The sequence below is a fragment of the Phyllostomus hastatus genome, unplaced genomic scaffold (genome assembly GCF_019186645.2).
Source record: "Phyllostomus hastatus isolate PE091 unplaced genomic scaffold, TTU_PhHast_1.1 phas_scaffold_216, whole genome shotgun sequence".
Lineage (NCBI taxonomy): Eukaryota > Metazoa > Chordata > Mammalia > Chiroptera > Phyllostomidae > Phyllostomus > Phyllostomus hastatus.
In genome coordinates this window covers 23,765,147-23,785,178 of record NW_025334018.1, presented here as the reverse complement: position 1 = coordinate 23,785,178, position 20,032 = coordinate 23,765,147, and the positions used below count along the sequence as shown (strand labels likewise).

Sequence of the window (20,032 nt, the reverse complement as noted above, 5' to 3'; positions counted from 1 at the left end):
TTGCATGGGGCGGACCAATCACGGACCTGAGGCGGGGCCTCTGCTCCCTGGAAGCCCGCCCCTCTCTCTGAGCCCCAGCACTTTCGGGTTCCTGGAAGCTGCTCACTGTGCTGTTGGGCAGAGCCCAGTGGAGCCCCCGGAGATGATGCGGGCAGCGCCACGCAGGACTGGGTCCCAGGGTGGCCTCCCAGCCCTGTTCTGACAGCCACGCCATCTTCATGTCCGTGCTCTGCCCCAGGGGTGATTTGCTCTGAGCAGTTTGCTTCATTGAACCAAGGAGCACGGGGTCTTCTCACCTCTCCTTTCTCCCACTCTGATGTAAGCCTTGGGTTCCCTCCTTCCTTCCAAATGCAGAAAAGAAGGTGAAATCGGTCTTTCTTTACAGGATATTTGGATCTTGTTCCCCTCCATGTCATCCGTCTGGCTTAAATTAACTCATAAATCTTTACAGGTCTCAGAGTTCATACATGAACAGAAAAGAGCCCCCAGTCTCCTAGTATTAGCCAGACATATGATTTGCAAAGCAAATCGATGCCACACCCTTCGCTAGTATTTATTTTGCTCCGAATGCACGTTTTTTTTTCATGAACTTGTTTATTTATATCACTCTATAACCAGATTTTAAATATCATTTAAATCAGAATAATAACCCTCACTGGGTATCTCAGTAACAGCGTTGTCCCAATAAACCAAGGCTTGGGTCCCATCTCCAGTCAGGGCACCAAAGAAATGGACCAATGCACATGTAAATAAAAAGAACAACAAGCTGATGTCTCTCTCTGTCTTTCCCTCCCTCTCCCTTTAAAATCAATAACAAAGTGAAAATGTAAAAATAAGTTAATAAATACACTTAAAACTTCTCCAATTCAATGTAGTAAATATACTCAGATATAATCAAATGACCAGAAACATGTTGGGGTGCTCAGTAATCTGAAGTTTTTAATTCATCCCGAAAACAAGAAGCTGGAGCCCGATGGTCCCCCTCTGACCTGTGGTTCACTGCTCACCTGATCACAAGGGACCTTAAACGAGAGCCCATTCTCATTGACCGAGTAGATTTACTGCAGAGAACCCTGAGCCAGTGCAGATCCAACCATGTCCTTGACTGTCATCCCTCTGTTTTTGTCTTTGATCCTCCAACCTGGGGCTTCGCTCTGAGACCTGGAGCTCTGGGGGACGGTGGGGATGGACCTTCTGGTGCAGGACCCCTGGCTGTCATGGGGGGGCCACCACACCAACAGCCTGGACCCTCCCAGCTCTTGGGTCCCCCTTCCTCCACCTCTGACCCCCAGTGGTGGCTCCTCACCCCTCAGGACCTGGTGCATCCTGCTGTCCTCACCCCGAGTCCACTGTGTCTGGTGTCACCTCAGGTCCCATGCTGACAGGTCACCCTGATGTCAGAGCAGCAGGCTGTCAGCCTGTCACTGTCCCTCATTGTCCTTGGTGGGGAGCCACGTGCAAGCACTGGCTGCCCTGAGACTGGCCCCTGCCCCGTGGGGACAAGCTGACCAGCTGCTAGAGCAACAGGCTGAGGGGGGGATGGGCTGGGACTGGAGGGGAGTCCCGGGCCTGTGGGGCAGGTTCTCTGATGTGCCCAGAGGGAGGGGCCGAGTCCTCTGGGTGCTGTGCTGGGTGCTGAGCAGAGATGGCCGGGGCTTCTCTCCTGGGCTCTGAGACCAGGGCGCTGGTCCTGGTGGCTGTGGTGGGTCCCTGCTCCATGGAGAACCAGGCCACCCTCAGGCACAGTGACCCCCTGGGCCCCCGTGAATGCTGGGCAGAGGAAGAGGGGGCTGTCATCAGAGCCCAGCCTGAGGAAGGGCCTCAGGGGCCCGGAGAAGTGGGAGCGGGGACACGTGTAGATGAGTGATCTGTCCCTCCTGTCACAGAAGGAGACGTCTCCACATTGTAGTGCAGGGAAACAACTCCTCAGGGAAGGCGCTCCTTCAGGGGAAGGGTCTTCTCCGGAGAGGACAGGACCTGGCACTGGTGTCCTAACAGCTCCAGGGCCCAGAAGCCATTGTGAGGGACCAGCAGGGCCTCCCCCTTCCCTCTGCACACGGTCTGCACAGACCCCACGGCCACGGAGTCACCTTCTCCACACCCACCTCCCAGTCATGTCTCCTTGAGGGAAGCTGTCCCCACCCAAGACACAAGGCCAGCAGGCGAATCTCTCAGGGTGGTCATGCGAGCTCTGCCTGGAGGGGCTCCGTGCACCTTCCTCTGGTCCTGGGACAGGAAGAGCTCATGGAGAGTGGTATCTGGGTCGAGGAGCAGGTCAGCTTCACGGGAAGTCTTGGGGTGAGGCTTAGGCACTGAGGAGGTCTCCGGAAGTGGGGAGTAACCACCAAGGGGTGTAATCTCCATGAAGCCCCGCAACCCCAGACCCCAGGCAGCTCACAGAGGAGAGCCCCTGAGGCTGCATGTCCACCTGCTGAGTGAGGGGGCGGGGCCTCAGGGAGAGCACACCTGGGCACTGAGTGAGCAGAGAGTTTAGCAAAGGGGCTGAAATTAATGGCTCCTACTTTCCTTAGTCTCAGGACCTGCTTGAACATTTTTCTATTCAAGTCATATATGATCTTGGGGACTCTTTTTAGTTAGAAACTTTCCAAAGTGGCTTTAAACACCAAAGACTCTTTCCCTTCCCCCATCCCAGTAAAGCAATTCAGGCCACTCACCTGACCCTGGAACTCAGGACCTGCTGCCTGACAAGAAAACCCTGACCCCTTAGTCAGTGACATCTGCTCCCTCCTCTGTACCCCTTGCTCTTGCCCCAGACCCCTCAGGGAGAGGCTCCTCTAATTGTGAAGCCCTGTAATACCCCAATTCATGGGTGGCTTTCTCTTGAAAAAAAGATGTGAAACTCATTAATAAACAGTTCTAGTTTTGTCACATGACACAGCGGAAGAGACAGAAGAGCAGCAGCACCTGCAGTCCCCGTGGGAAGGACCAGATGAATGAAAACCCACAACCGTCACTGTCCCCGCTGAGCCGCCCTCACTGGGGCCTGGTCACTGCAAACCCCTCCTTCCAGCCTCTGCTCCAGTCCCTGCCCTGGCTCCTGTCTCACCGAGACTCCACCACAGGCCCCCTGGGACCTGCCTTGCCCCGTCTGCTCTGGGCCCCTTCCAGGTCCGCACCCCCCTCCCCCCATCCTCCCTGCACTCAGTCCCTCCACCCACACCTGCCCCCCGGGTTCCTCGAAACTGCCAGACGTGCTGCTGCCTCAGGCCCCGGGCACCTGCCCCTCCTGCTCCCTGGTGCTCACCCCTCACGTGCCCTGTTGCCCCTTCTCACAGGAGCCTCCCCTCACCTTTCCGGTTCCATCACAGCTCCCCTGCTTTGAGCCCCCCATATATCCTTTCCCAATTAATTTTTCTATAGTACAGCTCACACTCTAATATATTAGTTTAATCAATTATTTTACTCCTGTCTTTAGTTGTTTTATAGATTACTGTCTGCTTTTGTAGAGGGGGAACCCCATGAGGGAAGGGATCTTTACGTATTTTCTTTAGTGATTTATTTCCTGTTTCTAGAACTGAGCCTAGAACATATGTGATTCTTGCTAAGTGTTTGTTGAGTGACTTTATGAATGTCTGTAGACACTGACTGTCCCAGTTCTGTCCTTGGAAAACCCCAGGGGCAGGAGGGGAGGCTTCAGCATCAGCACCACCAGGTGCAGACAGCCCCCTACCCCCACCGCTCTCACGGTGTGTGATTGTTCTGAACACACAACCATAGCTGCAGCATCAGAACCACAACAGGGAAAATGAGCAGATTTACCCTCAGAGACGAGGCTCCTCCTCCTGGGATGGGAGACTCTGTGATGCCCCCTGTGAGGAGGGGAGAGGCCTCAGCTCAGCTGCAGCCTGAGCTCCTCAGGGCCCAGGACCCTCCCAGCCCTGCCCCTCCCCTCCCCCAGCCCCACTCAGGCTCCCAACTGTCTGCTGAGGGTCCTGTGTTTTCGGGCTGGGCCCCCAAAGGGCAGGGAGTTGACCTGGAAGGAAGACCCCAGAGTCCCTCTCCTGGCCTAGCAGGTGCTGTTGACAGAGCAGGTCCTGTTCCTCCCAGAGCTGTCCCTGATGTTCATGGCAATGGTGACCCTGTAGAGGCCGTCTGTGTCCCACGCTCAGTAAGCCTCCTCTAGGATGGGCATAATCTTACTCTAAGGGTCCCTCCGCACTGCACCGGACTCTGGGGACCACCCTGTGGAGAGGCACTCCACCTGGACACCCCCATCATTGTGACCCTTCATCTCAGTGAGGGACTTGGGCCCCAGGCCTGTGACAGACAAACATGTCTAAAGTGTCTAATCCTAATGCACGTGACAGGCAAGGACCCTTAGAGATCTCTGAGCAGCAGCAGGGCACATGCCATGAGGATCCACCGTCTCCCCTGCTCACGGCCCCACTGAGCTCACTGTGCTTCTCAAACTCATGTCCACAGCTCAGCAGGACACACCCACTCACTGGGCCCTCGGGCAGGAGGAAGCCCCCTGCCAGGGTAGAAGGGATCCTAGACAAACATCTGCTGGTCTGTGGGGGCCCGAAGTACAGAGAGAAACTATCCTCAAGGGTCACACAGTGAAAAAGTCACCAGACGAACAGAAACGTCTCACCTGCCACCACCAGGTGCATGATGGCCTCGTGCCTCATTGGAAATGACAGTGGTGGATGCAGTTGTCATGTGCTGTGATGTTGTGAATGACCAGGGCCACCCTCCCCTTGCAAATGTCTTTGAACATAAAGGTTGTTTGCCCTTGTTACTGCCTCAATTCCGCACTACAATTAGCTCACTAACAGTGGCCCTGAAGCAATCATTTTATGACTGGGATTCTGTCCCCATGTTGTTCTTGTCACCTGACTTGTTCCCTGACATCTGTCCCTGTGAGAATCACCCCAGACATTCCCAGCCTGGAGGGGTCTCAGTTCTTCTGACAGCAGCAAGGAGGGCTGCCTGGGTCCCGTCACGGCAGCTCAGCCAGCAGTCGGAATCAGCAACTCAGACTCGTCCCTGGGTCACCCCCAAAACAGAAACAAACACACAAAACAAATGGCAGCCTGCGGACACCTTAAATACAGTCTGGTGAGAGCCACACTGGATTCTGACCCAGAGAATTGTGAGATAACAAATTTGTATTGTATTAGGTCATGAAATTTATACTATTACAGCAAAAATAGAAAGTTAACCCAATAAGCATTGGGAAACAATGTGCCAGGGAACTAAACTGTGAACCTGGTGAGTTATCCATGGGGTTACATCCAGAAAGAGCTCTGTCAAAGGGTGACAATTATTGACACATTTATTTAACACATGTGACATGACACCCACACACAGAGGGAGGGGACACATGGTGAACAGTCACAGTGATGATGATGATGAGGAAGAGCAGCCTTTCCCCAGGACCCACAGGTGACAGGAACCTCGGGAACCTCAGTGGGTGGTCAGCGGTGGGCGTCCCTGTCCTGGACGTGGGTCCCCCCGTGTGATGGAACTTCCACTGACGTCCGTCTGCCCCTCCCCCCACCATCCTGCTCACAGAGGACCTCCAGGTGGGAGGTGGGAGGGGGGGTCTGCTCTGTGCCCACAGGTCACAGGCTGGTTAAGACAGTGGCTGCTGGTCCCTTCTCAGCCCTGTGTGATGGGGTCACTGTGAGTTCACCCTCTGGACCACGGCGTCCTGCAGAGCCAGTCAGTGAAGGGTGGACCACGGCTCTGACAGTTGACCTTGAAGGATCCAAGTGGGTTGTGGCCTTCACAGTCACCTGCAGTGACCTTTACCCTTGGTGCCCTGGGAGGGACCCTCAGGGCTGCCCATGACCCTGCCCAACAGGACAATCAGCTGCAAAGGGACAGACGAGAGGGAGGGAGAGGGGAGGGGCAGGGGATGAACATCACTCAGCATTAACTTCTGTGTGAATTATGTACGTCAGTGAACTGCCGCTGACTCAGTTTCCACACTGTCTATATGAGGCTGCTTCACAGGGTTTTTGAGAATGAGTCAGATTCACCTGAAGCAGGTAGCACAGCACTAGTACATGTGGAGTCACCTATAAATGTCAGCTCTGGTTGTTCAAAGCCCCTGACTCACCTTTGGAAAGTTAACTCACTGTCTGCACCCTCATCTTCTTAACTCTAATGAAATATGAATGAATATTAGTAAAGTTCATCACTCATGTGTACTTTGTAAGTGTTTTCCTGCTGAGAGGTTTTGCTGTCCAGGAGGCCGTGAGCTCCAGGTGGGGCAGCGAGAAGCAGAGACGTTTCTTCAGCCTGAGGGTCCCCATTCCCATCAGCTGAGCCCGGGGACACTGGGGTCTCCAGGGAAGGGTCAGGCACTGGGTTAGACACAAGGGACCTCCCCACTGCTTCCTGCGCTGGGCAAATAGTCAAGGGAGTGCGCCGAATTGTCGAAATCGAGAAAACAGGCCTCAGAGGCCCAGAGAAGCGGGTGTGCGGGAAGGTGAAGATGTGAGACCCGTCGAGGGCATTGTAGAAGGAGACCTCCCCCAGCTCACAGTCCAGGAAAACTCCCACCCTCTCAGGATTGCTCACATTGGTCAGTGTGGTCTGCAGGTCTGTGAGAGCCCAGCAGATTCTCCGAGGATTCAGTCCCACTGTCCAGAACCCATTCTCGGGGGCCATTTTAAAGTTCCCTTTTCTCATCACGTCCTCCCTGCACACCCCAATACACCACTGTTCCCCGCCCCCCACCTGCACCTCCCAGAAGTGTGTCCCCGATGTGAAGCTCTCACAGCCCAGCACACAGGACTCTTGGTTGAATCTCTTGGGGTTTTCTGGCAGGTTCTGCCGTGTGTCTGTCCCTTGCAGGCTCCTCTTGTCCTCAGAAACATGGAGTCTGGGGTGCGCCGTGTCTGGATCCAGAAACACATCCACTGCAGGGGGTCAGAGGGCGTGGGGTCAGCCGTGGTGCCCGGACATCAGAGCCTCAGCCTTCCAGGCCTGGGTCTGGGCAGGAGGCCAAGCCCACAGTCCTGGGTCCCCAGCCCACCCAGGACCCTCAGCCGTGCCAGGGACACTACAGGGGTCTGGTGTTTGGGGAGGAAGGTGAGGAGGGTTGGGATCTGCTATTTTCCTATTTATGCCCCAAAGATGTCCATGCCCACCTGTGCTGCACAGTCACATGGATTAAACGTCAGCCCTGGCTCTGCCCCCTGAGCTGGGGGACGTCCTTTCCTGCACAGTCTCTCTGTCCACAGACACCAGCTACGGAATATCTCAAGTTCAATATCATATTTGAGAAGTGGGGGTGAAACACTAATCTCTGGGGAGGAATAGGACAAATGGGTGGTATACTGAGCCCCAGGCCGGGCACAGAGGAAGTGCCTGGTGTGACAACAGACACCGTGTCCCTCCTGTGCTCGGGGCCAGGCTGGGGCTCCAGGTGCTCTGGGGTCCACTCCCCACCTGTCCCACCCCCTCTGGCCCAGGAGTCAGTCCTCCATGGACAGCACCCCTGGGCCCCTGGGCTCTGGTTACTGTGGGGTTTGGCCAAGGGGAGGCGCAGGCTGGACAAGGGAAGGAGGCAGGAGGGGGACACAGCGCTGACCCCCATGTTACAGTGTGAGAAAGTGCTGTAAGGGGTGTGTTGTCAGGGAATAATCTGTGCACATTGTGGGGTCCTCTGTCCTTTCTGCCCCTGTAACCCTGGGAGTGAATCACCCTACAACAGTCTGTTACAGTCTGAGGAGTTGTCTGCATCGTTTTTAGGTCATAAGACACCTTCCCCTCACTGTGGTCATTACCGTCAGACAAACACCCCCTTCAAACAGGCCGTCTGTTTCCTGCGGGTGCTCTGACAACACACAGTCACCCCCTCACTCGGTCCTTGTCCCAGCCCTCACAGAGCAGCAGTGACTGTGGAACACAGCAGAACTCGGGGACACACAGGGGCAGGAGGGGAGGAGCCTGGTCAGGTCCCCCCTCCCTCTCCCTGCAGCCCCTCCCTCCAGCCCCGCCCCTCCTGCCTCTTCCTCCCACAGAGACCTGTGGGCCCCAGGACAGCCTCTGTCCCGGGTCCCTAAGCTCCGGGCAGCAGGTGGGCACACCTTTGAGACCTCGACCTCAGGTCACCACCCACAGTCAAGAGCTAGAGAGGAAAGAGGGAGCAGGGGCCCTCGGGGGTTGTCCTGGGGACACGGAGGGACCCACTCACCAGGCTGGAAGAGGGCCGTCTTCAACTCTGGAAGGAAGGAGACACAGACAAGAAAAGGTCATTCTCTCTCTCCCCCCCCCACTGTCCTCACTGAGCCTCTTCTCTCTCCTCTCCTCAGTCCCCTCCAACGTCCACTCCCCTCGTCTGCAGCTCTGCGGGCCAGGCTGCACCCTCTCCCAGTGCTGGGCTTCCCCCCATCACGCTGGGGCCGTGGGGACACGACCAGGCTGTGCCGGGTGTGGGCGTGGGTGTCAGCAGGGTGAGGGGACACTGGGTCTGGAAGGTCCTCTCTGAGTGACCAGACAGGAGGGGGGTGGTGCAGACACAGAGAATGAGCCTCTGAGCCTGACGGGACGGCCCCTCCCCCGGCAGGAAAGGCTGCACCTGCTTCCCCCACAGGAGCCTGGAAACCAGGGAGCCTCAGGCTCACTCACCTGCATAGACCTGAGACCGCTCCTCACCTGCAGTGGAGACAGACAGTCACCTGAACTGTCCTTTCTGAGTCGGTTCCTTTCTGTCCCTTGTGCCCCCTGTCACCTTCCTGTGTGCCCCCCACCCTCCCCACCTCCCTCTCTGCCTGTTCCCTCCCCGGTGCCCCCTCCTCTTTCCATCAGCTGCAGCTCAGGACCCCCAGGCGCCCTGCACAGGCTGTCCCAGGGTCACCGCACAGCTGTCCTGTCCGGGTCTGTGCAGCAGTCACCTCACATCCCTGCTTTAGCTTCTGAAGGTTCAGTTACCTTCTGACAACCACGGTTGGAGAGCAGTGAATAAAAATTGCAGAAACAAACAATGCATAAGTTTTAAATTGCAGATCACTCTGAATCGTGATGAGGTCCCCTGCTGTCTGCTCCGACCTGCTGTGTTGTGAATCCTCCCTGAGTCCAACACATGCACCCTGCGGACCCCCTCTTAGTCACTGAGGAGTCTCTGTGACAGACGGATGGCCTCAGCATCACAGCGCTGGTGTTCAGTCTCCCGTATTTTACTTAGTAATGACCCCAACGAGCAAGAACAGTGATGCTGCAGTGCTGGGGAGCCAACGAGAAGCCATCCTTTACATGAGGGGGAGAAGCCTCGTGTATTCAGGGTTTGGTCCTCTCCACGGTCAGACGTCCCCTGGGGGACCTGGACTGTGACCCTGTCATGTAAACGATTTCCACGTTCTCCAGGACCTGAGTGTGCCTGCGCACACGCTGCCCTGTGTACACACGCGTGTACCTGTGTGCTGGGATTCATTCCCCTCAATCTGCATTATTTCCTGCCCACTCCGAAACAATGGGGAAACCTAATGGGAAAATTTCAGATACTACTCTTTCAGCAGTAAGGGTAAGTCTCTGATAACTGACACGGCCACTCCTGTTTTTAAGACACTTTTGCCTCCTGCCTTTCTTTTCGGTGGGCTACAGAGTTTGTGAACCAAGCAAGGAAGGAAGGACTCACACCCTGAGTCATCTCCCCCTCCCCCTCCCCCTGTCCTTTCTGGGGTTCCGGGGTGTCCTGCGCGAGCGCCCCCTGGTGGAGAGACCGCAGTCCCTTCCCCTCTGAGACAGACCACTGCCTGGTCCCCATTCAGCGTCCTCATTTCTTCCCCTGGGACGTTAGTGGGGAGGACACTGGCTGAAATATCTGAGCAGAGAGGCTGAGATGCGGGTCCGGGTCACTCACGTGGTAGGTACGGGATCTTTGTCCACCCTGCAGGGAACAACGTGAGGGGTCAGTGACTCGTGTAATGCAGGGTCCCCAGGACGTGTGGGCCGGGGATCGCCACTTACTGAGTTCGCCCTGTAGCTTCTCTGGAAATAAGCAGGAAAAGAAAGTCCTTTAAAAGGGGTGGAATAGAGGACCTGCATGGTGGGTGCGGGGTGGGGCTGGGAGGTGGCGACCACCTTGCAGCTGGGCCTCACCTTTGGCGCCTCGCTCCTGCTGCTCCTTGGCCTGAGCTGCTTCTTTCTCCGCTAGCGCCCTCTCCTTCTCCTGGGACAGGGCCTGGTTCTTCTTCTGCTGTCTCCACAGGAAGTAGCCCGCCGCCGCCAGGAGCCCCAGCAGAGCCAGCAGGGTCACTCCCAGGGCCACCACCCAGGGCTGTGCGTTCCGGAAGAAGGGGCCTGCGAAGGGTGAGCCTCAGCTGAAGGCCACCCTGGGTCTCAGAGTATCTGGGGACTGAAAACAATCGTTCTCTCCCCAAAGTGCCCAGAACTTTCACTGGCACATAACACCGTTGTCTTGAAGTAACTGCCTCTCACATGGGAATATTTTGAATATAAAAAAAACGTACACAAAGTCATTGAAATCTCTCCACTGCTCCTCCCTCTGCCATTTACTATCTTCTTCTGGGTCACTTTACTCTGGGGATTAAGAACGTGAACTTTGGGGCTGGAGACCTGGGCTCCAATTCTGGGTCTTCCACCTGACTAGCTCTGTGACCTTGAACTAATGACTTAACCATCTGCTCCTGGTGTCCTGACTGGTAAGAGATTAAATCAATGCTTACACAGTACCTGACACATAGTGAGTGCCATGCAAGTTTTATTAAATTTTAAAAACATAAATATAGTTTTATTTTATCTTGTGTACAGTGAAGGCAGCACTCTATACCAGCGGGTCCACAGGTTGTTCTCTGCTCCCCTGGGTCTGGGCGACCTTCCCCCCTCAGCACAGGGGGCAGGTCTGTGTCTGCTCTCACAGGGCAGCGCCCCCTGCACACACGGCCCCTCGGGGCACTTGCACCGTCTCTGACTCTTTGTTAAAATGATTGATGGTGCAGGAAATAACCTTTTATATGAGGCATTAAGTACAAATGTGAGCTGATCTGTGAGCTAAAGTCCCAGAAGTGGGGTCTTGCATAACTGAATGAGCACTCTGGATATGGTGGCTCTGGTGTCCCCAAAGGCAGATGTGCTCACTGACACCAAAAATACACCAAACAATAGCCACAAACCTCTAGGAGTCACTGACTCCCCACAATCCTGCCACCAGAATGTGTCACCATCACCTCCTTCTTCCTCTGTTGCCAGCCTCACAGGTGGGCATCACCTCCAGAGTCAGGGAGATCTGACACCTTTTCCTGAGTCATTTCCTGTTCTGTGAACTGATAATTCCTGTTCTTTGCTCTTTGTTCTAGTTGGTTGTTTGATATTTTAAGATGAGCCCTTTTTCTAAGATTTGCATGGTACATATTTTTCCCTTTTCTCATGTCTTTGCTGATCTTGACCCTTTCTCCTCAGTTTCCATCCCCTGGCACCGTGTGTGGCCGCAGGAAGTGCTCAGAAGGTGTCTGTGACACAAACAGCTTCATGGGGAAGGAGCAGCAGGTCCCTGCTCTGTCCCTTCTGTTCCCTGCACAGACCCAGGTCAGCAGCAGACAACCACACCTTCCCCCCAGGGGGCCACCCAGGGAGCCCAGGGCAGTGGGCAGGGCACTCACCTGGGATGGAAAGCCCTGGCTGACCTCTCCTGGCCCAGCAGGGGGTTTCTGATGACACAGGAGACCCCCTCCCCAGAGCCACCTTCCCAGGATCACAGAGGCTGAGGCTGCATAAAGGCCCTGGGGGTCTGCAGCCTCTGTGGCCACCTCAGCAGACAAGCTGTGTCCCCTGGCGTCTCTCCACTGGATCTGGGGCTGCGGGTACCAGCCGGCAGACGTGCACTCCACACGGATCCCTCCAGCCTCGTAGCCCTTCATTTCAACGTGGGAATCAGAGCCCAGCGCTGGGGAGGAAAAGTGAGTCTGAATCATGGGGAGCCCTCTGCACTGGTGGGGGTCTCCACAGCAGGGAGGGGCACACACATCCTGGATGAGCCCAGCAGGGATTCACAGGAGCTGCTCCCAGAGTGTGCTGTGCAGGAGAGACTGACCCACAGTGTGACCACTGCCTGACCACCGCTGGGCCCTCGTGCTAGATCCAGGGGGATCTGGGCAGAGCAGACATTGTTTCCCCTGAATTTCCTTAGAGACTGCTGGACCCTCCCTTTCACCCCATGGCCCAGACATGCTGGTTCCTGGAGCAGCCCCTCACCCCACCCTAGGCAAGGATGCAAGTTCCCTGTTAGTTGAAGCAGGTCACACCCCAGAGCCCCCATGCATCCCCCCTGTCCTGTGTGAGCCTCTGCCCTGCCGTGTGGGGGAAGGATCTCCACCTCGTCTTGCTGCCACTAGCTGTGCTCTGTGTGCTTGTTCCCGTGTGAAAATCTTGCTGTAATTAATGCTGCAGGTGTCAGCCTCCTTTGGGGCCTCTCCACCGTGGGAGGTTTCTATCACGTGACTGTTCAGAGGGAAACACTTCTCCACAGAGGAGCGCTGACCCAGGCCAGGAACTGTGGGGTTTTTCCTACTGACACTGAATCCCTAAACACAAGGGGAGCAGGGGGAAGCCCCTTACAGACCTGAGAGGACAGAGTCCTGTGGGGAGGACTCTCTCAAAGGACCTGTGGTCTACAGGGAGGGACAGTGTCTGGCTCAGGAGGCCCTGCAGGGACAAAGCCAGGACCCCCCACAGTCCATCCCCTGCCGGGCTCCCCAGGGACCCACCAGGCAGAAGCCCAGGGCGGGGCTGTGTCCTGAGAAGGTGAAGTGCAGCCCTGACACCCGGACACGAGCACTTTCATGGGGGCAGCACCTCAGACAAGGTCACTCTGTCCCTGGGACGGGTCAGGACAAAGTCAAGACCCCTCAGCAGCCGGTCTGAGCACAGAGGAAGCAGGAACAGTGTGCAGACCACAGCAGTGACCACCCTCCCCTGTCCTGGCTGGGACTGACCCATGACACCCCTGCACCTTCCTGACAGCGTCCAGCCCAAAGCAGAGCCCTGCTTCCACATCCCCCCAAGTCCCCTGACAGCCCAGAGGGTCACACCCAGATCCTCCCTGACACCCCCTCTCTGAGACACCCCGGTTTCCTCCCCGGTGCGACCCCCTCCCTGCTCCAGGGATGGACACACCCTGTTCAACTGCACGTGTGTCCCGGGGCCTTTGGTTGGAGGGTGTGGGCACCACAGGTGTTGTCCCTGCAGCTCAGCCCCCTGGACCCACAGCAGCGGGCACCTGGGGGGCCCACGGCCACTGTCTGGGACACGCTGCACCCAAACACCTGTGTGCCTCCCACTGTGCGGGGGTTTCCTCCTCCTTCCTGTCCCCGACCTCCACTTCCCTGCTGAGACCTGGTGGGCGGCGTGAGGGACTCCTTACTGGATGCAGGAGGAGCCCTTCCTGGGGGACGACCTGGGTCTGTCTCGGGCCTCAGAGGAGCAGGGATGGAGGCTGGGGGGCGGGGGGGCTAGGGAGAACCATTGGTGGTGAGGAGCCCAGAGTGCTCTCTGATGGGCATGGACCCTCTGCCCCTGACTCCAGGGAAACAAGCTCAGATCAAACCTGAGGCTCACCTGCAACCTTCAGCTCCACCAGGGCATTTTCGAAGAAATCTCCATCTTGGAAATAACACAGGTAGGTTCCGCTGTCAGAGGCTCTGATGTCCCGAATCCAGAGAGCAGCCTTCCCCGCAGTGATGTCCTCTCTTAAAATCGAAGTTCTCCCTCGATACTCTGCTGCCGGCGTGTCCTCCTGCCCGTGTGCGTACGTGTGCACTACCTGCCTGGGGCTGGGTCGCTCCCACATCAGCTCCATGGTCTCAGCGCTCATCTCCGGGGGACAGGTGACAGGGCAGCTCAGCGTCTTCACCCACCATGGCCAGGATGGGCTCGGGGGGTCCAACCACAGCAAACTGAGCTGGTCATCAGAAGGGGGGGGGGCTCCGTCAGAGGGAGCTGGGGCCAGAGGGACCAGGGGGTGCCCCAGCAGGGAGGGCGAGGGGAGAGACACCTAGACAGGAACTCAGTCCTCACACAGGTGGGTCTGGACAGGCCTTGCAGGGGGTGGGGGGGGGGCGTCCAGGGGTTCTGACTGGGCCCCAAGGGAAAGGCTTCAGGTGCACGAACGCAGAGCAGGTCCTACCTGAGCAGGGGCTGAGCAGCTGGACCACGGCGAGGCAGACAGGGAGGGCAGGCAGAGGGGGGACCAGGCGCCTCACCATCGTTCCCTGCTGGGCAGAGAGAGACACCACGAGGGACTGGGTGGCAGTGACGACCTGGGAGAAGGTGGAGGATTCCACATGGAGACGCGGCCTCCCCAGGGCTGGCAGGGGGCATGTAACCAGGATCCCTGCTGACGGGAGAGCCTCGTCTGCAAATGTCCCCTGGGGAGTCTCCTAACCCTGGATCCCAACACGGAAATCACCCATGAAACACGGAACCGTAATGCAAGCACCTTCACCCTCACCAGCAGGGAGTCCTTGGGTCTCCTTTCAGAAAGGTGCTCAGAATCCCTCCGCTCACCCACACTTCCCTGCCCCAGCCAGCTGCCCACCCCCAGCATCACCCTCTGAGGAAGGCAGGCCCCTTGCTCTGAGTCCCTGTTCCCACTGCTGCCCCCTGCAGGCCGTGCCCCGCACAGCAGCCAAGATGTCCTCACCCCTCCCCTCCCGGCTGCTCAGCCCCTCCCAGGGGCCCCCATTCCATCCAGAGCAGAAGCGGAGTCCTTTGCACCCTGTGCTTTTACAATTACCTGAATGTTTTAAATGAAAAGTTTTCACAGTGTGGGATGTATTTCCACTTATTTCTGGAGATACTTATTGTTTTTTAATCCCGATCATATACAAGTTTAAAATAAGCCAAATAATATTAATAGTAATAACAATAATAAAATAATAATTTATGTTATAATGGAAATCATATACTTTGCTTCACATGAATGTAAATATTACTGAATGTATTTTCTATACACAGACACACTGGCTTAAGAATGTTTTCCCTTTGCAACAATTAATCTCAAAGAAAAACAATCAGGCATTATCACAAAGGTTTATATTTAAGTGTGTTCACCATGGTAAAATCTGTAATAGCAAAGTGTAGATACAATTTAAATACCCAAACTGCAACTAATTATGTTACAAATATATAGAAAACCTCTTTATTAAAAACATGATTCCTAAACCAACAACCCACATATTCTCAGTGGTGAAAAGCTGAAGGCTCTTCCTGAGGATCAGGAAGAAGAAACAGATGCCCACAATGACCACTTCCATTCAACCCTCTTGGAAGTCCTAGCCACTCTAATTGGGCAAGACAGAGAAATAAAAATCATACAAATCAGAGAGAAAAAAGTAAAAATCTCACCATTTGCAGATGACATGATACAAAATAGAGAAAAGCCTGAAGACTCCACCAAAAAAAAACCCCAGAAACAACTATTAGAACTAGTATGAATGGAGTCACACTGCAGGATATAAAAGCAGAAACCTGCTGCATTTCTACACAGCAATACTGAATATTCAGAATGAGACATTCTTTAAATCCCATTTTCAATATCATCCAAAAGGACAAAATATCTAGGATTCAATGTAAGTGGCAGACCTGTACACTGACAACTGTAGGACAATGAGGACAGAAACTGAGGAAACACAAATGAGTGAGGACATACAGTGTGCTGGTGTTGGGAAGGGTTCATATTGTCCCAATGTCCACACTGCCTAAGACAATGCACAGATGCAGTGCAATCCCTACTAAAGTACCAACGACCTACTTCTCAGAAGTACAACAACTAACCCTAAAATGTATGTGGAAACACAAAAACTCTGAACAGCCAGAGAAACCCCGAGACAGAACAAAGTCGGTGGTGTCACACTCCCTGACAGGACAGGACGTCACACGTCTGCACTGAAGAGACAGCAGGACCTGGCAGGACAGCAGTCACCAAAGTCAATGGGACAGACCAGAGAGCCAGCAACGAGTCCTCGCCTCTGTGGGCAATCGGTCTGAGGTGAAGAGAACCTCTCCAAAATGCTGTTGTCAACCCTGAACAGATACGTGCAAAAGGGTGTGACTGCATCCCTTTCCTAAACCAAGTACAAAGAAGAACACAGAATAAAATTAAAGATTTAAATGTAAAATCTGAAACCATAAAACTGGATGGACATGTAGGCAGTGAATTCTCTAACATCACTGTTTGCAATATCTTTTTTGATATGTCCCTTTGGGCTAGGGCAGAAGTGAACAAATAAATAAGTGAGACCATCTCAAAGGAACAAGTGTTTGCCCAGCACAGGAAACCATCACAAAATGAAAACACCATGTAGTAAATGAAGAAGATATTTGCCAATAGTACAATTTAAAAAATGATTACCCTTGAGTAGTGTGGCTCAGTGTGTTGAGTGCCAGCCTGAGAACCCAAAGGTGGCCAGTCAGATTCCCAGGGAGGGCACAGGCCTGGGGTGCTGGCCGGGTCCCTGGTGGGAGCACATGACAGGCAACCGACCGATGTTTCTCTTGGGCTTCAATGTCTCTCCCCCTGTCTTTCCCCCTCCCTTTCCCTCTCTCTAAAAATAAATAAATAAATGGAATCTTAAACTAAAGAAATAAATAAAATAAAAAGCAGATAATAAGAGGGCCCACTTTTTAAACCGTATTCAATATTCAGAATTTAGAAAGTACTGATACAACTAAACACCAAAAAAAACAGACAATCTGATTTAGAAAATGAGTCGTGGACCTGAATGGACATTTCTCCAGAGAGGAGGTACAGACAGTCCACAGACACACGGACTGGAACACCCTCTGTGGTCAGACAGTGTGTAGTTCTGCATTCCTCAACTGCTGTGTGTGTGGAGGCTTCAGGTTTTTTTAACAATCTTCTTTACACATACATCTTTATTATATCCTCACACAGGGACATTTTTCTTCATTACTTCTAGAGGGAGAGGAAGGGTGGAGGAGAAATAGGAGATAAACAGATGAAGAGAGTGGGCACAGGAGAGAGAAACATGGACATGAGAGAGACACATCAGTTGGGATGCCCCTCCTAGGCTGCATAATCCGGGATGGTACCCAACACCTAGGTTTGTGCCCTGACCAGGAACCGAACCCCCAGCCTTTTGGTGTGTGGGACAATGCTCCAACCAACTAACTAAGCCACACTGGCCAGGGTCTTATAATAAATCTTTAAGATGCACACCTGGTAACCCACCCCACTGTTCTTTTACCATTATTTCTGTAAATGATGACCTGCTCACTTATGTGTGACTCAGATAAACAGCCGGTTTGCTGAAGAATTCCAGACACTAACTTCAGAAGGAGCTCAGTCCACCCTCAGACATTTGGCTCTGGGAGGTTTGCTGACCTGACCAGGAACCTGAACAGACTGTGTTGTTTGCACTTGTCCCCTCCAGGCAGAACTCTCAACACCCTCCTTTCCGTGTCTTTGTTGTGTTTTTGTTTTCCTTCCATCTCTCTGTTTACAAAAACCCTGACAGTGTCCATTGTTCAGATTCTTTGTCAGGAGAGACCCCCATGATCTCGAGCTGCGGGCCCTTGAATGGACCTACTTTCCTCCCACCAGTCCCTGTCTCTCCATTATTGGCTTTCAAACAGCAGGCAGCCGAACCTGGGTTTGGTGTCCATGTCTCTTCTAGAATCTCCTAGAACACGTTCCCACAGATGAGCAGGAGAGACGGTGAGGGCCCTGCCCCTCTCTGACCACAGGAAGTTCCCAGGGACGGGCAGGTGTCCAGCTCCCTGGTTCCCGTTGTCTCCCTCCCACAGGTGTCCCAGTGCAGACCTTACCTGCCCTGCTCCACGCTCCCCCTGTGCCCTCACCTGCAGGCTCACAGCCCCACACTCCTTCTCTGGGTGAGGGACACCCTGCAGGCTTCCCCAGCTCCTCAGCCTCTCTTCCTAAAGGGGCCCTGGCTCTCACCAACTGCCCCCAATTAACCTTGACACTCCCAGATGAAAATCACAGAGCAAAGGTACTCCAGGGTTCTTTATTACAGGTGAGTCTCTGATCTGGATAGAAAGGGTGGGGAAGGAGAAAGGGTGCTCAGCAAAGGAAACAGGGCAAAGTCCCTCTTTGAAAACACTTGTTCTCTGATTGGCTCAGAGTCTGGGTCTTATCAGTTGATGGGCAGAAACCAATGGGCAAGGTTGGCATGAACAGGGACCCCGAGTTGCATGGGAGCAGTGCAGACCAGCTCCAGCCCTGACTCCCACCCTCTGGGTCTCTCTGTGTGGTCACCTGCGTGAATCAGCTCCTGGGTGTGGGTGGGTGTGAGCAGTATCTCACTGTACACACCTGCTGCATGTCACTTGTGTCACAGTGTGTTTAGCAGAGGAACCAGGACAGAGCAGCAGAGGGCAGTGTGTGAGCAGAGGAGGGTGCAGGAGTCACAGGGTCACTGTGGTCGTTGGCTAACGTCTTTGACAGCAGAGCCCAGTGCAGGTGTGACAGAGAGAGGGCAGGCCCCCCCACCTGTCCTGGCCCCTGTGACACTCAGGTCTCAGATCCACTCCCAGGCGGCACCGTGTTCAGGTTCCCACGGGCGGTGCTGTCAGGGGCCGATGGGCAGGTTCCAGGTTTTCCAGAGAAGGTTCATGGGGGCGTTGCTGAGAGGGTCCATCCACCCTCTGCCCCTCATCTGAGCTGCACTTGGGTTTTCAGGTGTGCTCACCTCTCCTCTGCTGCAGGGTCTGTGTTCTCTGAGGTTGGATGGGAGAGGATGTGAGTGTGTCTGTCAGGGGACTTGGGGACCAGCAGGGTCTACCTGTGGCCTGGGGCCTCCAGAGACTGTGTTTATGTCTCTAGGCTGTGAGTTGAGCCCCCAGGGCAGAGTGTGGCTGTGGCTGATGGACTGTGATGCATTCCATGGTGTGAATGTGGGTTCTGGGGTGGAGGTGGCTGCTCCCTTGTGCCCCATCTGTGCCCCAGCAGGGGCTGCTCCTCAGTGAACAAACTGAGTTTTGGGGGGAGGGTACTGCACTGTGCACATCCCCCTTGTTGATGGGAGAGACTGAGAGGTTGAGTTTGAGCTAATGATTTGCAGGTGGATGTTATGTGTTGTGCTTCTCTAGAGAGTTCCACGCTCCTTCCTCTTGGGTGGACACCGTCTCTGGACCTGGAGCTCAGCAGCCATCTTGTCACCAAGAGGCCACCTGGGGATGGAAGCCACACACGGAGAGGGCAGAGAATGGACACAGGTGGAGGCTGGGGCGTGGATGCCTCTCTGAGCTCTCAGACCAGCTCTGGACCGCTGCCCTCTGGGGTCATCTCCCGTGAGAGGAACGTGGACCGGTGTTTAGTTGAAGCCCCGGGCACCTCTAGTCTCTGTTAGCAGCAGCAGAACACGGCTCTTCCCGCCCCACCCATCCCATGTGTCAGCAGTTTGTCAGGAAAACTACAAAGATAGAGCACAGTTGAGAGAATGTTTCAATGAACACTGACTATACCTACTGCTTGTTTTCACTGGTTTCTCTTTTTCCTTTTTTAAATTGTACTATAGTTTTAAAATTTCAATGTATTGGGGTGATATTGGTTCACGAAGCCATACAGGTGTGAAGTGTATTGCCCAATAAAACTTCATCTGCACACTGCTTTTTGCACCTGTCATTGCAAGGAAAGTCCCTTTCTGTCCCCATTTTTTGCCCCTTTGCCCACCTCCACCCAACCCCAACACCGTTTCCTTCTGGCTGTCACCACACAGTTGTGTGTGTCTGTGAGTTACGTGTGTGTGTGTGTGTGTGTGTGTTTATGGCTCATTCCTTCACCTTCTTCCACTCAGCCCCCACCCCCTCCCTTCTGACAACTGTCAGTCTGTCCTGTGCATCCAGGCCTCTGCACACCTGCTGTTGAGGGTCCACAGTGCACGTTTACAACACACGCTTACTTCATAGTCATCCATCCTTCTGTTGATGCCTTATGCTTACTCATCTGCAGCCTTTTAAAGTAAGCTGGGAGCATCAGCACACCTTCCCCTGGGAACTTGCACACACCTGTCACGGAGAACTCAGTCCTGAAATGCGTGAGGCACCGAAGCTGTGT

General features: G+C 54.5%; 1 protein-coding gene and 2 pseudogenes across 1 annotated transcript; all 3 read right to left on the bottom strand.

Annotated features, from left to right (window-relative positions):
• Nucleotides 1-1,386: 1,386 nt before the first annotated feature.
• Nucleotides 1,387-2,364, bottom strand: LOC123833500 (annotated as a pseudogene).
• A 2,709-nt stretch (nucleotides 2,365-5,073) lies between these two features.
• The window catches only part of LOC123804529, a 31,817-nt pseudogene continuing 16,858 nt past the window's right edge, over nucleotides 5,074-20,032 (bottom strand).
• LOC123804564 (butyrophilin subfamily 3 member A2-like) lies at nucleotides 9,831-17,943 on the bottom strand. Its single transcript, XM_045816935.1, is given in 7 exon segments — nucleotides 9,831-9,865; nucleotides 10,078-10,278; nucleotides 11,690-11,881; nucleotides 13,552-13,813; nucleotides 13,815-13,894; nucleotides 14,120-14,207; nucleotides 17,815-17,943. Coding segments are annotated over 6 exon segments (849 nt in total). The 5' UTR covers nucleotides 14,199-14,207; nucleotides 17,815-17,943.